We start from the raw sequence: 17,296 nt of genomic DNA, 5'->3' as shown, positions 1-17,296 counted from the left end.
AGAATTCTGTGTTAACTCCTCCACTTAGGGGGTTAAAAACTTCATTTCTCCTTTTATACAGAATAAAAACCATAGTGTAGAACTGTCCCAGTCCTGTGCCGCAAATAAAACATATAGTGCTACATCTGTTCTCTTGCTCAGTATTAGCTCAAAAACTTAATTTTCAAGCATGAAATCCCTCTGCTTAGGCATGCTCATCAGTGGAACTGGAACTGCAGCCATGGAGATGTCCTGTCGGCTAGAATATCCTCATTAGATTCTGGGCTTCTGAAGCCAGATGAGGTATAAATAAAATATGCCCAGCTTCTTCCTGAAGGGTTTTGCCTCTGTACTTGAATGCATTTTTGTCCCATCTCTCACCCCCCTGCTAAGGAAATCTGTAAGCAGGCAGAATGACAGGGGTTGGGGGACCCTCATGGTTAAGGCACCAGTGTGTCAAGGCCGTGCAAACTCACAAGTTTGCAGAATGCCCTTTGGGGGTGATGAACTCTGATCTACCCTGTTGTCATTCAGACCTCAAGTGTGCTATTTGACCTTAATACATCTACTGTTATAATGTCACAGGTAATGAGTACACAGGAAGCAAGAAAAAATTGCTTATTGACAGAAGTGACAAAGAACCGTTATTTTGGTGTTTCCAAGTAATGCATTTCCTGAAATCCTAATTAGTGTGACGAGAAAACTCATTGCCAAGAAATTGTGTGGTAGTTTTTAAGCTTCATTCTAAAACTGTGAGGCTTCGGAGAGTTAGCCCAAAGTGTTTATTTTATGTGTACTGAAATATTCCAATGCCAGCAGGGCAGAAGAAATGGTGCAAATTGTTATTCAGATATAATTAAACTTAGGTCACATTCAAGTCCATTAAGCAACAGCCTCAAATCCTTTTAATTAATGGGTTCAAATTGGTTGGTATGAATGAGCTAATTAAATTTTTTTCCAGGATTTTCCATTTAAATAGACCACCCTTGTGCTTCCTGCATTTCCTCCAAAGTTCTTCTTTGCAGTTTAGAGTTGATGGAGGGTATCAGCACTTCATGGCAGACCCTGATTTGCAGAGGTCAGGAGACACTGTGAGCCCCAGGTCTCTGGTTTAATCCCTGCAGACCCCTGTCTGCATCTTCCAGCAACTTTCCTGTCACAGTCAAAAGGATCTGGGAGCCCTGTGCTTTCCTGCACCCAACCACGGCCTGATAGAGGTCATCTTTCCCCAGGAGAGCTGGCACATCCTCCCCAAAATCTGATGGGAAAGGCAGATCATGGAGCCCAATAGCCTCAGGAATGGTAACCCTGGATTCTCCCTGTTGGTTGAAGCTGGGATGTCTGGGATGAGTTCTTCCCACTCTTTCCTTCCATTTCTTCTGATGCTGTCACATACACACACACACACACACACACACACACACACTATCCTTGAGCTACATGCTCAAGTCACACCCTATACACATATGTTCTCTGATAATCTCACACCTGTTAGCAACATACTAAGAATAAGTTCCAGAAGCAGGCCTCCAAATGGTGGTGAAGATGTCCCTTATACCGTACAGTTTCCAGGCTCCTGCTGCCACGTTTTCCCTCGCCCCCATGTGTCCAGTGGTTCTGCCCCTGGGGAACCGTCAAAGCCAGCTGTGGGAGCTCTGCTGGGCCCGCGATGCTTCCCTCCTCCCCAGCCACCCCCATGGACATCCCTGACCTTGTAGTCAGTCATCCCAAGGTTTATAGGAAATCAAAGGTTATTCCTCCAAAACAACAAAAAGGTAAAATATTCTGTTCTATACAAAAGAATATCCAGTTATAGGATTGGGAATCTATCCCGAAAACCTGGAATTTTAGTGTCTTGCCCCAGAAAACTCCCCATGGGGGCTATACAGCCTCCAATATGTCCAGCGTGGGCCATGCACAGCATTTAGTCCTGGAATTGCATGCCTAGCACGTACATTCTGCATCTTCCAGTGTTGCCCAGGGAACCGAGCAGCTTGGTCCCGGGGTACTCTAGACAGAGCCATTCTAAATAATCATTCAATTAAAGCAGCAATGGACAGGAGTGCCGGGGAGAGGGGGCCTAGGGAGAGGAGAATCAAGCATGTAGCCACACAGCGTTCAGCAGTATCCTTCACTAGGGGGGGCCTGGCTGTGGGTATTCCTCCACTGGTGCCCTGGGGCCCAGTTATCCTTTGTCATTTGATGTACCCCTGGAGACTGGAGCGATTTCAGAATTAGCTTCTTGATGTGGGTGTGGAGTGCTCACAGCTCACCAAGCCTGCCCGTCAGTGACCCACCGCCCTCCAGCTCTAGGTGATGGGGGAACAGGGAGGTATTATTTTTATGAGATGTTTCTTTTTTTGGACTGAGGAACCAGTGCCACTGAACCGCAGTGAGTCCCCTTTGTCCCGGCAGCTCTCAGCTAGGGTGCTAGGACGACTCTGAGTATGTTTTTGCTGCCATCTATTGTCTGCCTTGGAGAAAAGGCATGGTTTGCTTCCTGGAGGGGACAGCAGCCCTGCCCATTCAGCCACTCTCCCCACCTTGAGAGGAAAGTGGAAACCAGGATGTTGGTGTCCCCCAGTGAAAACACCACTCTGAAGACCTGTGTTTACTGACATACCATCATTTTAAAGCAGCCCCATTTGAACTGTAATCAAACTGCCAAGTGACCTTTCTGTCCCTCCACCCAGCACCACTGAAAGGGCCTGTTGTTCCTTCAGTTCAATGAAGAAACCTTCTGTTTAGTTAAGCAAGTGTTTTTCCAGTCGTGTCTCCCAGTGAGTTACAGAAAGATTATTGTTGGGCCTTGGTTTTTGTTGTGTTTTTATTCTTTTAATAACCTTACCTCCCTACTCCACCAACTGCCTCCCAACACTGACCACTTGGCTGTTTTAGCGAAGGAGAACATGGTGAGCTGAGTGGCTTCACGAGCCTGTGGAGGGCCCTGCTCATGTTTTTCAGATCCTGATATAAGCTGACTTCTCTTTACCGACTCCCCGGGGCCTGGGGACCTTCCAGAATCTCTGAGGTTCCATGTGGGAGTGGAGCATGGAATAGCCCCCATGAGCCAGGGACACCAGGCCTGACTGACTGTTTACAAATGGTGTGCTTTTCTGTCTTACAGTTGTTTGTTGGACTTGGGTTTCCTTATGAGGGCCCAGCTCCCCTGGAGGCCATTGCAAACGGGTGTGCTTTTCTGAATCCCAAGTTCAACCCACCCAAAAGCAGCAAAAATACAGACTTTTTCATTGGCAAGCCAACTCTGAGAGAGGTAAGCATCTGTAAAAGTCATTCTACTTTCAACAGTATGATAATAGCTATTTATCAAGTGCTAGGAGCCCATTGAAACCTCATAGCCTTGGACGGTAGATATTATTCCCACCCCTCTACAAAGCGTGCGATCTTTTCACTCTACACGAACTCTATCTTAATTCAGACAGACATCTCTGACCTTCTGATTAGCCAAAGTCTGATTTTCTGAATGTTTAGAGTTTATGGAATAAGAAAATCACCAGTAGCAGGTATTTTTGAAGAACCTACTCTCCAGGATGGGCTGTGGGAAATAAAAAGTGGGCTGTGCAGTCCACTTAAAGAATGGGCGGCCTTGCGAGGCAGGAGGTCTCATGGGTGACTGAAGCAGTGTGCCTGGGACTGCAGCCCACATCAGCCACCACGGCCTGAAAGTAGTCCTGCCACTGAACGAACTGTTTGCAGATGCCTCATGTGAACTGCCTTCCTAGCTCCTCTTGAAAATCCGCAGTGGGTGATGGATCACCATTGGAGGCAGTCAGATTTGATTTGGGGCAATAAACAAAAGTCATTTAGAGCATAGGAGTGATCACGCTGGGTGCTTCTGAATCTGGGCAGAACCAGGTGTGTACAAGAAACCAGAAGATTGATTTTCTCGTTATTTCTGTGTAGTTAATAAGTGACTCTGTGGGCTGCTCCCAAGGAGGAAGCCTCTAAGTGTTGGAACTGTGACAGTGCCCTTGCCCATTCAGGGCCTTCTTTTGGGGGGAGTGGGGAGGGAACACTGATAGACAACCCTCCATGACACAGCAGCCATGCAGGAGCACTGTTTTTAAAGCATATGTTTTTCAGTTCTGCTACATTTAAACCTTTCTGGGTCAATTCCCTTAACCCTTTTCCCCACATAGTACATAAAATGCATTTTTCAAGATTTTTCTTTACTGATTAGAGATCTTACTAGTTCATAGAGTTGATTATTTTAAGAGTTCTCTCTGACCCTCCATATCATTGGTGAAAAGGCTAACGGAGAGGGAGGAAGATCAACAAAATCTGTAATTTTCCTCAAAAAAAAAGAACCTTTGGCGCAGATAACCTCTGATAAGGGTTAACTCTGTGTGTATGTGTATGTGTGCATGTGCGGGGTGGGGGTGTGTGAGTGGCTGTTTGCTTGCTTTTTCCTTCTAATATAATGAATCTGAATTCCTCATTTTGGAGAGTTGTGTTTTTCGGGGAGGTCAAACCTTAGCCGTTCTTGAGCCAGGTGCTATGCTATGGGAGGTGCCAGGGCACAGATCAGGAGCTCTCTGTCTAGCACCACAGAGTTTATTCTTGGAAAAGGTTTGAAGAGACGCTCCCCAGCAATGAGAACATCTCAATTTAGCAATCGCTGCTCTAGCATGTGACTGACTTCTTTAAGATTTTGGAATTCAGGGTAGAAAATGCAGACAAATTGGTCATCCCTACATTTTAATTTAGGTGTAAGAAAATCTCTGAAGTTTTACTTCTGCCCAGAATTATTTGTAATTTTCTGTGTTTATTTTTACATTTTTGTTTTAAAATACACATAATATAAAACTTAGCATTTTAACTGTTTTAAAGTGTACAGTTCTGGCATTAAGTACATTCACAGCGTTGTGCAACTATTGCTACCATCTATCTCCAGAACTGAACTTATCATCTGGGCAGAAACTCTGTGCTCAAGAAATGGTAACTCCCCTTTCTCTCTTCCCTACAGTCCCTGGTAACCTCTCTTCTACTTTCCATCTCTATAAATTTGCCTTTTCTAGGTACCTAATGTAAGTGGACTCATACAGTGTTTGTCCTTTTGTGACTTAACATAATGTCTTCAAGGTTCATCCATATTGTAGCAAATGTCAGAACCTCATTCCATTGTATGGATGTACCGCATTTTTTATCTATTCATCTGTTAATGGACAGATCGTTGTTTTCCACTTTTTGTCTATTGTGATTGATGCTGCTGTGAACCGTTAATGTACAAGCATCTGCTTGAGTCCTCGCTTTCACTTGTTGGGGTGTGTACCTACAAGTGGAATTGTTGGAAATTTTTTTGAAATAATTTGGTCTTACAGAAAAGTCGCAAAAATAGTAGAGTTTTGAGTGTATCCTTCATTCAGCTTTTCCTAGTGATAACACGTAACAAAACCAAGGTCCAGTTACCAAAACTAAGAAGTTAACTTTGGCACCATAGTATTATCTAAACTACAGACTGTATTTGAACTTTCCCAGTTTTACCACTTATGTCCTTTTCCTGTTCCAGGACCCAATCCAGGGTCTCACATGACACTTAATTTGTCACATCTCTTTAGCCTTCTCTAATCTATGACAATTTTCTGGTTCTTCATTGTCATTTATAACCTTGACACCTAGGCAGTTTTATATATGCTGTCCCTCAACTTGGATTTGCCTGATGTTCTCTCATGATTCATTTGAGCTTACTCATTTTTGGCAAAAATAGCACAGAAGTGATGTAGCTTTCTCAGTGTATCATATCCCGGGGTGCCTGATGTCGATATGCCTAATTACTGGTGGTGGCTCCTTGACCACTCGGTTAAAGGTAGTGTGTGCTGGCCTTATTCACTGTAAAGTTACATTTTTTTCTATACCGGGGGAATAAATTAAGACTCTGCAAATGTCCTGTTCTCAGATGTTTTCCCATTTATTTTTCCTGTGTATCAGTGCATCTTGCCTGTGGCAGTTACTACTGCAGTGTTCTAACAGTGATGGTCTTTGTCCCTCATGATATTTTTTAATGGGTGACAAGTAAAGAAACTCAGCTCTTTTATTACTGCAGTTCCTCTGTATTTAGAAAATGATGAATTCAAAGCATCTTAGATGACTTGGCAACTGGCACCTGTTTGTTTTTGATAATTCCAAAGATTTTGATGGCACTTTGTTACAACTTTTCTCCTGAGAGAAAATTTAGGATGCACTTAAACACAACCTGTTTCCCACTGAATGTTGTGGTGTTACAGAGATCAGCCAGTATGAGGCTGTTGAGGAAAGTATGTCTGTTATTTTCTGTCAGTTGCTGTCACTAAGTAACTTGCTCTTTGTTGAGATCCTGGAATTTTCACGGCATAAAAAGAGAACAGGCGCTGGAGCAGCCCTCCCCTCACCACACTGTTCCCTCCTGTCCCTTCAGATAATTCCACCAGAGCCTCTAAATGATCCTCTGGCTAGAATAGCACTGTGGGATCCTTTCAACAGTTGCTCAGCAAGTGACCTCACACACACTCAGTCAGCCCTGGGCTCCCCCAGGAGGGCTGGGCTGCAGAAGGTCAGTTGACAGATGTTTATTGTGTCCCTATGGGGTCCATGGTACTACTTGCTGCATTGGGGGAACGTATGAAGACACATTTCCTATTTTCTAGGCATTCAGTATTTGATATGGAAGAGTGATAAGAAAGATGTGTAATCAACAGACATACATGAAGAGAGAGCTAAGTAAATCAGGGAAGGGAAGCTAACTTGGAGTTGTGCCAGGTGGAGAATGTGCTGGGTTAACTGAGAACAGGGTGGCGGAGGGAGGAGCTGTTCTTCAAAGGAAAAGGAAGAGCCAGGGGAGGTGTTTCAAGCTTAAGAGGTGTGAATGTTGATGAGTTGGAGAAAAACACCAAGAAGGTCACTTTGCTTTTATGCAGGAGGGCAGGTTCCATCTGATGTCCTCCTCGTCTGGTCTGCGGGAGAGCAGGCTGGGAGCCAGAAATACCTCAGCTTCCAGAGGAGCCAAGGAACTTGACCTCATAGGCAGGGCGGCCACCGGCTCTGCTTTTTCAGCTCACAAAAGCCAGAAAATACCCCCTAACGAAAGACGATTGTCTTTGGGAAAGTGCAATTAACAGTTTTACAGATTGCTAAGGATCAAAAAAACCCTTGGAATTATTCTTTTCTTTCCTTAGCAAATGGAAAAGTTTTAACCAAGTGCACATAATTACCAAGCTATCTTTTTATGCCCTTGCTATCTTTCCAGCTAAGTGACAATTCATTCATAGAAACCAATCCAGATAAAGTGCATATATGTCTCTTCTTTGCCTTCATTTGAAGAGAAGAAAAAGCCTAAATTTCTAAATACGAATTAGTTTTGCTCTTATTTTTGCATTGAACCAATTTTTAAACCACAGTGTACACACTGGAAAAAGTTCCATAGTGCCTTAAGTAATTTGGTCAGTTCAAGTTATACTTTAAATGTAGTGTAAATTGGGTTCTTATCTTCATATTGGGAAACATATTAGTAGATTCTTGGTCATTATTCTGACATTTTATAAACAATTAGAAATTCTGTTACTTCCTAGTTTGTTTTTTGTTTCATAAGAAGAACTCATGTTCTCCTAGAGATTTAATAGCCACTCTGAAGTAATGTCTCATATTTAATAGGATTTTCATTACTTTTACTAACTACTCCAATAAATTTACTGATTGATAAACAATGAAGTATCTCGGATCAGACAGTTCTCAATAAATTAACAAGGAGGAACATAATGTTCAGAGGGGTAATAATGAATCACAAAATGTCTTACTCATAAAATTAACTTTCCATAAATGTAAAGGAATAAAATGGTAAAGACTCAGCATTTTGTATTTTCAAAGTGCTTAGAGCAAACTTTTAAATAAGCAGGGACCTTATTTAAAGGAAGGGGAGGGGAGACAGTCTGCTAATATGTAAATGGCTAACTAGTGACACTGATGGTGACTTTAATTTATCCGATTCCATTGGAAGACTTAAGTAGTTTGTTCTCCAGGCCACAAAATGAAAGTGGTGTGACATTGTGCTCATCTTCAGAAAAAGTCTAACACAGGCATAAATTCAACCTGGGATTTTTTTTTTTCAGATTGGCAGATTTTAAGAGAGTGATGAGCAGATGTGTTTACATGGACTGTATTTTGGCCTTTATCTTAAGAGCTCCATCCTTTAAAGTTGTCATCGTCCTTCCTGTCAAAAGCTAATCTGTTGTTCAAGGATCTAGATTTGAATTTGCTCTGCTACTTTCTGGCTGTGTGGTCTTGGAAAATTGTAAACCCCACGAAACCTCTGAATCCTCATTGATACTTAGGAAACCTAATTAATACTGTGTGTTCTGGTGATTAGCAGAGTGCCTGGTCCAGCATAAAGCAGATATGTGTTGCATCTAAAATACGTGCTGAAAAAAAAAAAAGGACATTTCCCCAGCTCCATGAGCCTGTGGGCCCTCTGTAGATTCTATCACTGACTGTACAGCTGAGCAAAAGCAGAGGGTACATGTCAGAAGGGTGGGGAACTGAACAGGCCGGTGAGGGGGTGACTCTGGCAGAAGAGGCAGGAGCAGAGTCTGGGACCGGCACCTCAGAATCACATAATTTCTGTGAAAGGGTGTCAGCAAAGCCTGGGAGCTGAGGCTCAGTAACGTATTCTGTGTTTCCTGCCCCAAGTAGTGAATATATACACAACGCTAGCATGCTAGGATACACAGAATGGTGCCTAAGAGCGAGATGGAGAAGCCAGTTATAAGTCATCCAGTCTTCTGAGTATACTGAAATCTGGATTTAAAAAAAAAGAGAGCCAGCCTAACCTCTACCAGGTAGGCCCTTAGCCCTGCCAGACCCAGCACCCCTTTTATTATAAATATATGGTAACGTCTACTTTCCTCTCCTGAAAAGAAATCCATAAATAATATACCATGCTTACCTATGTAATTTCAAAAAAGAATGATTCCCTAACTCTAATATAAAGGAGAAATAAAAAGGAAAATCATTTACAATACGGTCATACCTATCTGTTTGTGTATATAGTCAAGAAATACTATGCCTTATGCAAGAACTGCACTCGAAGACATCATGTCTCATTCCTTCTTACAGTGAATAAGTTTGTATTTAAAAGGAATAAAATACTCAGCTGAATATGGTCAGCTTATAATTGGTATTATGAAAGAAAAGCTAAGTTTTAAACATATGCACACATATCCAATATGCAATTGCTATTAATGTGAGAGCTACAAATACAGACTGCTTTGGCCATGTTGTGCTGGAGACTCAGACAATTTGGAGTGGCACTGACGTTGCTGCCACAATTTTCCTGAAATGATAAGGCTTGTTGGTGAAGTTCCAAATAAAACAGAGCACAAACATCCCTTGATTTACATGGTAATTATGTTCCTGGGAAATTGAATGTGTGTTAAAACTGTGCCAAGGCTTTAGATTCTGTGAACCCGCATGCAAGCCCAGCGGGGCACGCAGACGCTGTGTGGAAGCCGACAGTTCTGCCCCATGAGGGACTGGAGCACGCACCCCAGGGTGTCTGACGTGTCTGGGCCTCACCCATGGATCAAGGCCAGCATCCCCCAGTCTTCCTGAGAACTGAAAATGTTCTCCCAAGTGTCCAGAATGTTCCCTACACACCACGACCTTAAAGGGATACAAGAGAAAAGGTGGAAACAAGTTGGAAGAGTGAATTGTGCTGTGAAGAATGGATTCTTCAAGAGCTGAGAATTATCAGTATTCACACTGGGTGTCTTCGGACACCTTTTTCTTCTTAAAATAAAACAAATTCCTTTAGAACACAAACTCCCTTTCCTTGCTTTCTTGAATCCAAATTGTCTTTATAAATATTAAGGCTCCAATGTTATACTCATGGTTCTTCCTGAAACCATTCCAAAATTCTGTTTTTCTATGACTGTAAAGGCTTTGGCTGTGTTGCAGTGTTCTCATGCTTACCTGTCTATCCTACCTGGTATTTTATAACAGATATTCATTGGATCCAGGTGATTTTCAGGGCTGGGATATGACAGAGGGCAAACTGTTCATTATTCTGTGGTGTGACTTTGGCATTTAAAGCCACCTGCAGCAACCTCCGTGTCATCTGGGGATGGCATTCTAACTCTTCTTTCCAAGTGGGATTCAAGATGTGGAGTTATCACTGTTTTGCTGTTACCTGCCTACAGGGGCTCTGGAGGTTGTGATCGCCAAAGGGGAGGACAACAGTGTCGTGTTATCTACACAAGCACAGTTCGGTACCATAAAAAGCATAATGCTTCATCTAGCACAGAAGGTTTTTAATAAAAAAAAGTATTTGTGAGACTGAGGTATTCTGTCTTTTCTTTTCCAGCTGACCTCCCAGCACCCTTATGCTGAAGTTTTTATTGGCCGGCCACATGTTTGGACTGTTGACCTGAGCAATCAGGAGGAAGTAGAGGATGCAGTGAAAGCAATTTTAAGTCAGAAGGTTGTTTCTTTTATTCAATTTTTCTCCATTTGTTAAGTGAACGGCATCTATGGAAAGCATCACAGGCACTTTGTTTGAGTTATTGAAATATTTCCATGTCAGCTTAACTTTGGAATTAGAAAACAGCCATGCTGTAGGATTTGATGTGGGGATTCCATGTTCTGTGAAATGGAAACAGAGCTGGTGTCCAGCTGTGTGTGTGTGCCTACAAACCCTTTTGACATGACTCCTGGGCCCAAGACCCGACAGTAGGAACTTGAATTATACTTGTTTCAGAGACTTGATTCTGTAGCTCTCACAAAGATCAGAAAAAATAGACCTGCTCCACTACAAAAAGTAAGAAGGATAAGGAAATGCTGGGAAATGCTTTCATATTGCATTTATTTCTTTGGCTTTTCTACCTAAACATCTTACAGAATTTCCTATAAGTGAGTTACCTCTCCGGATTCTTCTGATCAGTTTGGCAGACATTTATTAAGTACCTGCTGTATTCAGAGCACTTCTGAACCACTTTAGGGGACACTCGCTCCCATAAACATAATCAAGGCTGGCTCCCTGCCTGTAGAAAGCTTACCACCCAATAGGTATGGGTCAGGTTATCTTCTCTCCCGACCCCAGGACTGCCAGGGACTCTATCAGGTGCACCTGCCCTGTAGATCCCTCCTATTGGAGCACTTTTTACACTCTTATAATTCCTTAAGAGAAGCATTGTGGACATGTCTGTGTGGGCAGGCTCGAATCAGACAGCTCTGGATGGGTTCCAGCTCTCCCCCTTCATAGGAGCACCCCCTCATGCTCCTTCATCCAAGCCTCAATATCCTCATCTCTCATGTAGGCTATTACCTACTTCATAGGTACTTGTGAGGATTCCATGAGAGAATAAATATAAAGCACGTAAGTGCAGTGTCTGCCAATAGCAAGTGTTTAGTCAACATTAAGTTAGTATTACATATACAATAATATAATCTTTGTTTTGTCATTGATAGTCCGAATTTCCAGTAGACTAAGCGACATGAAGGCAGGAAGTATACGTCTCACTACTGTATTCTTAGTACCCAGCATGGTGATTTACCTCATGAATGGAGAGACAGAGGAATAGATGTTTGTAGAGTGTGTTCAGTGCCGACACCTGTGCACAAAAGAGAGAATTAGAAGCAGGCAGAGGCTTCCTGGAAAATGCAGCATTAAGTCGTATAGGATGAGTAGGAATTTACAAAGCTGAACTGAGAAGTGAGCCTTGGAGGGCACAGGTTCAATACACACTGTGAGTAAAGAGGAAGAGATTGGAAAGGGATATATATATCCTGGGATGAATAGAATGCAAAGGGCCATTTTTCCCCTTTGGGAAATAAAAGGTAACCCACTGAACTGCCAGTTTCCTCTTATCCAGAACGTCTCCCAGGGAGCAAGAGCACTACTCCGTGTTAGCCACGTCCTGCCCGTTACAGACAGCCTGGTTATTGAGCTTTGCTGCAGCTGCGCAGAGCTTCCCACGGCTGGCCCGTACGTTCCCAGTCCTGGTCTCAGCGGTTTGGGGCAGAAGTTCCTCAGACCTCAGTGGCCGAGCCCAGAGAAGTGCTGAGCGGAGCATGGTGCCGCCGGGCTGCCTCAGATACCTGCCGCACGTCTACCGCTTCACCACAAGAGGTCATTCCATGGAGAGCAGAGGCTCCTTCTCCCGAGTCCCCAAGCCCCTTAGTGTATTAGTTTCTTAGGGCTGCCGTAACAGGAGAATGACAAACTTAGTGGCTTTAATAGCGGGTTTTATTCTTTCAACAGTTCTAGAGGCTGTATTTCTGAAATTAGGATGTTGGTAGGGCCATGCTCTCTGCAAAGCCTCTGTAGAGGACTCTTCCTTCCCTCACGTCATCCTGCTGGCCTCACAGATTCCTTGGCTTCAGATGAAGTGCTTTAATCTCTACCTCCATCACCACATGGCACTCTCCCTGTGTGTGTGTGCTCATGCATATGTGTACATCTATATGTACACTTTCTATAAGGACTTCTTATCACTCCCCTTCCTACAAGGACATCAGTCATATTGAGTGAGGGCCCCTCCTGACTCAGTGTGACCTCATCTTGGTCATGTCTACAGAGACCCGATTTCCATGTGAGGTCACATTCATAGCTATTGGGACTTCAACATATCTAACATATCTTTGGGGGAAACATCATTCAAGCCACAACGTTAGTTAAGTGCACATACCCTTGAAGAGCAGTGATTTAAAAGCTAACAAAGAAGCAGAAAATCTTGAATCATGGAATACAAAAGTTTTTAGGTAATAGATTCCTTTTGCCAAACAAATCTAACGGGCATGCTGATATGTAAAGCACTGAGAGTGGGGCACTATGTTGTATTTGCTCACTCCTACATGAGACTGGCTCTGTTCACTCCATGGAACCTTCAGGGCTCCACATTTTAAAACTCTGATCAACGTTTTCCACTTTATTCCAAAAACTACTTAAGACCACTTAAGAAACAAAATTATTATAGTAGCTCTTATGTACAGAGAACCTCTTTGTACACATCTAGAATCTTTCCCTACATCTTTATGAGCTTAATCTCATTTAATTCTTCTGTAAATGAGAATATTAAGGTTTAAAGAAATTAAATAATTTGCCCAAGATCACACAGCCAGTAAATAGTAGAAACTGGATTGAAGCCTAGGTCTCTTTGACTTGTTTAAAATGATATAAAATTTTAAAGGGGTTGGGAGGAAAGCATGAAATAAAGTAAAAGGAAAGATAAGAGTAGAAAAGAGACATGAAGTAACAGGTGAGATTAATACAAAACTATTGTCATTAAAATCCTTATACTCATTAGAAATGGGTCAGAAATTTGATGCCAAGCTTTCTAATATTTAATTACAATATTTTAAGTTACTTGACACTCAAAACAGCAAAGCATGACTCATCATTAAGCAAGAAAACAGTCAATAAAACCAGATGTAGAAATGGCTCAGATGTTGGAATTACCAGACAGCAACTTTAAAATGCTAAGATAAATATATTAAAAGACTTGATGAAAAGGTGAGCAACATATGTGAACAGATGGGAAATTTCAGCAGGAAAATAGAAACTTTTTTTTTTAAGCCAAATGAAAAAATGTTAGAACTAAAAAATATGATATCAAGAATCAAGGACTCTTTCAGCAGGCTTATCAGCAGACTGTACACAACAGAGGAAAATATCAGTGACCTTGAAGACTTAACCAATAGAAATTATCCAAATTCAAACACAAAGAGAAAAAAAAGAATCAAATAAAAAAGAGTATATGAGATCTGTAGGACAGTATTAAAGAGCCTAACCTATGTGTAACTGGAATCTCAGAGGAAGGAAGGAATGAGCAGAAGAAATATTTGAAAAGATAATGGCTAATTTTCTAAAATTAATGAATGACAACCTACAGATCCTGGGAGCTCAGTGAAGGATAAATATAAAGAAAAAATATTGAACATAAAAACATAAAAACAAAAGGGGAAAAAGCCTTGAAAGCAGCCAGAGAGAAATTTATAACATTAAGGGAGATAACACTGTGAACGCTCACCAACTTCTCATCAGAAATAGAAGAGACTATAAAAGGAGCCAGAATATGTAGGGCCTCTTAACAAACCATGATAAGGATGCAGGATTTTATCTTAGGTATCATGGGAGCAGGGGAATGACATGTCCTAGTTCACGTTTGAAATCATGAAGAGAAATTGCAGGATATGTCTGATTTAAAATCCCATAGTAGATAAAGGACTCAATTCCTGGCCTTCTGGTACCTTCTAAAATCATCTCACTAAATGATGCCAACCACCTGTCAGGTGGGACCATGGAAGGTCTAGATCATCCACAGCAGAACGGCTAATGGAACTCACTGGCAGAGGTGGCTCAAGAGTACGATTTCCTTTTTTGCTTTTCCTTTATAGGAAAATTGTTTGGCTTCATATCCATTAAAAATGTGAACTGGTCACAGAGCAAGCAAGGAGTCAGCATCCCCTTGATTAAACTGGGTTTGGTTGATAGGAAGACACAGGAAGAGCCAGTTTTCTGTGTTTATTGCATTGAGCCCTTTGCATTAATTCACTTCCATTTCTAATGGATGCCCTTTGAAAAATGTTGTAGGAATGGTGTTCAAGTATTCAGCCTGTTTCCCACCACATAACTGGATCTGTTGGTCTCATTACAGAAGGCCACCACTGTTTATTTTACTTTAGAAATTTTACTTGTTCCCTTTAAATCAGACCAATATGACAAGTCCTCTGTTGTCATTTCTTTTTGTTCCTTCTGTGAGCCTTTAGAAGGAGACATATCTGTAGGCCAAACACAGAAAGCTTCTGAAATTACCCATGGGTTAAGTAAATAAATATCCTTTAAAAGAAAAGAAAAAAATATGCATTTGGTATGAAGGGCTGTGTCTGGGTCAGAGAGGACACAGCCAATGCAAAAGCTTGAGATGAGAAGGGGCAGGATTGCAACGTGGAAGTCAGTGTTTTAATTTTTAAAGGTATTTTGAGCTCTTCTGGATGAACTGATCAAGAACAAAATGATCTCTGTTCTTGCAGAATAGTTCTGCCCTGATATCAGTATTCTTATGGCTCAGCCTCTTCTAACTCTCTCCCAATGGATATAGGGAAGGATGGCTGAGATTCAACCTCTGTGATGTACCGTTTGTGCATAAAAAAATGTGTCATGAAATTGGCAATCATGGTTGAAGATTTCAAATGTAATGTGTGAACCAACACACCCAAAAAAGGGGAGAAGGTGCCTGGAGACCAACTAGTTGGCTGCCCACAGAAGGATGTCTGCTCTGTCGAGTGTCCCATTTTTAGCAGGCTACAACTCATAGATGTTTTGTACAGTTCTCCACCCTGTAGATTTGAGATAGGCAAGGGTAGCCTTAAGAGGGAGATGGTGAAGGTTCCCCTCTATCCTGTTGCTGACAAGTGCTGTTGGGCCCTTTAAAGCTGTGACAGACTAATTTGTTGGTGATTTTTCTCCCTAGTGAAATTTCTACTCCACTTTGGTAATACTAGCTCACTTCCCTGAAAAATAGGCATCATAGTGTTGGCAAAGATGCTGTGCAGCAATGATCAAACCCACATTTCTTCCTCTTCCCTCAGGTGTCACAGTATTGATCAGATTGCCTCCTATGCCCCAGTGAAGCACCTTCTAGGATTTCCTGCTACCCTTCAATGTTAACTCTAAGCTCCTAAATGTAGAAATCTTTTTGTGAAATACAGTGAAGCTCTTCCCAGCCTTGTCTCACTAGCCCCATGATTTCCAGCTCTATCCACCTGCTGTCCTTCTCTCATGTCTGATGTCCCACTACTTGCTCTACCTGAAACATCTTCTAATCTTGGCTTGCTAGAATCAGGCTGGTCTTAAAAGCCCAGCATGAACAGACATCTGCTTTGACCTTCTAGCCTCCCAGAACCCTCTAGCTGAACCCTTTTTGGTACTTCATGCACCTAGTTTTGTACCAAGAGTTCTTTAGGTACATGCTCACCTCACCTACTAACTCAAACCAGTGCTTTTGTCACCGTGTTGTGTCCTTAACCCCTCATCACATGCCTTTTGCAGAGCTGTGAGCATGCATTCATTCAACGGTGTTTGTTGAGTTCTTATGTGTGCCACACAGCTCAGTGCTGGGATACAAAGACAACCCAGCAGCCATGGAGCCTGCCTCATGGAGTTTACCTTCTAACAACTGATACACCCTACCTTTTGTTGAACGCCTACTATGTGCTAGACATGAAACTAACACTTTACTCTTTTTCTTCCCATACAATATTCACCACAGCTTAAAAGAGGTGGGTTTCTCTTATAGCCATTTTGTACATGAGATGATAGGTAATTTAATCAGGGTCCCACAGCTAGTAAGGAGCAGAGTAAGGTGGTGAACCCAATTCTGTTCACATGCAAGTTCATAGTCTTAGCACCTCATGAGGCTGCCACCAAGTGTTGGCACCTGATTCAGTGAAGGATTAGGTACGTGTCATATGTTCTGTGTCCTCCTCTTTCATGAGACCATGTTCTGTTTCTGCAGATTGAGCCATACATGCCATATGAGTTCACATGTGAGGGGATGCTGCAGAGGATCAATGCTTTCATTGAAAAACAGGTAAAGCTCTTCATGGTCCACCTATCCTGTTTCCCCACAGGACTCTCATGAACAGTTAACTGTTCACCATGTTTCAGTGGTTATTTTCTTGGCTTTGGAAGATTTCAGAAGCTGGTTAATTACTTGTTGGAATTTTAAAACATGCCCTGTCATGGTCACCCAAGGGAGTCGGTCTGTCCTTGGGTTAAAAATGTTCTTTATGATGGTGAAAGGTCAAGTGGAAACTTATAGTGGGAGAGAATGGATGGTCGAGATGACCAACAGACCTGTGTTCTGATTGGATTCCAAGGAGCATCACAAAGACTTGAGCGAGGAAAGGGACAACGAAATGGCTCTCTGGCCCTGCCTGATGTTCATTTCTCACCCTAAAAATGTCAAGAACTGAAACCAGTGGTTTATAAGCATTCCTTTAATACGTATTCAGTAACTCCAAGCATGTTAGGACTTTTTAGTGATTTTCAAACATCTTTAAAACAGGACCCCTTTTCAAATGAAACCTAAGTAAATAAAAGAGATAAAAAGCAGAACTTCGTTTCAAAGCAGGGGAGGGTTCCAAGAGTCCCCCCGACCCCCAACAGAGTTTGGAAACTGGCTGGTGCTCCTGGAAGAAAAGGCCAAGTGTGTAGATGTGGTAATTTTGTAACGTTTTGATTCCTTGGGCTTCAAAAGCAGCACAGCTAAAAATAGACTCAGAGCCCCTGGGGCAGGGGTACATGAACTCCTAGACCAGAGCCCCAAAT

The 17,296-nt window shown here is 42.3% G+C and overlaps 1 protein-coding gene across 5 annotated transcripts in view; it reads left to right on the top strand.

Moving 5' to 3' along the window:
* The window catches only part of MGAT5 (alpha-1,6-mannosylglycoprotein 6-beta-N-acetylglucosaminyltransferase), a 335,878-nt gene that overhangs the window by 301,866 nt on the left and 16,716 nt on the right, over nt 1-17,296 (top strand). For all 5 annotated transcript variants that reach the window (XM_057505663.1, XM_057505664.1, XM_036886669.2 and 2 more), the window contains 3 exons: nt 3,107-3,253; nt 10,331-10,447; nt 16,482-16,556. In XM_057505663.1, the coding sequence (XP_057361646.1) occupies nt 3,107-3,253; nt 10,331-10,447; nt 16,482-16,556 (339 nt within the window). The remainder of the gene's footprint in view (nt 1-3,106; nt 3,254-10,330; nt 10,448-16,481; nt 16,557-17,296) is intronic.

Source organism: Manis pentadactyla, chromosome 8 (genome assembly GCF_030020395.1).
Source record: "Manis pentadactyla isolate mManPen7 chromosome 8, mManPen7.hap1, whole genome shotgun sequence".
Lineage (NCBI taxonomy): Eukaryota > Metazoa > Chordata > Mammalia > Pholidota > Manidae > Manis > Manis pentadactyla.
The sequence above is the reverse complement of the archived record's forward strand: the minus strand, read 5'-3'. Positions and strand labels throughout refer to the sequence as shown.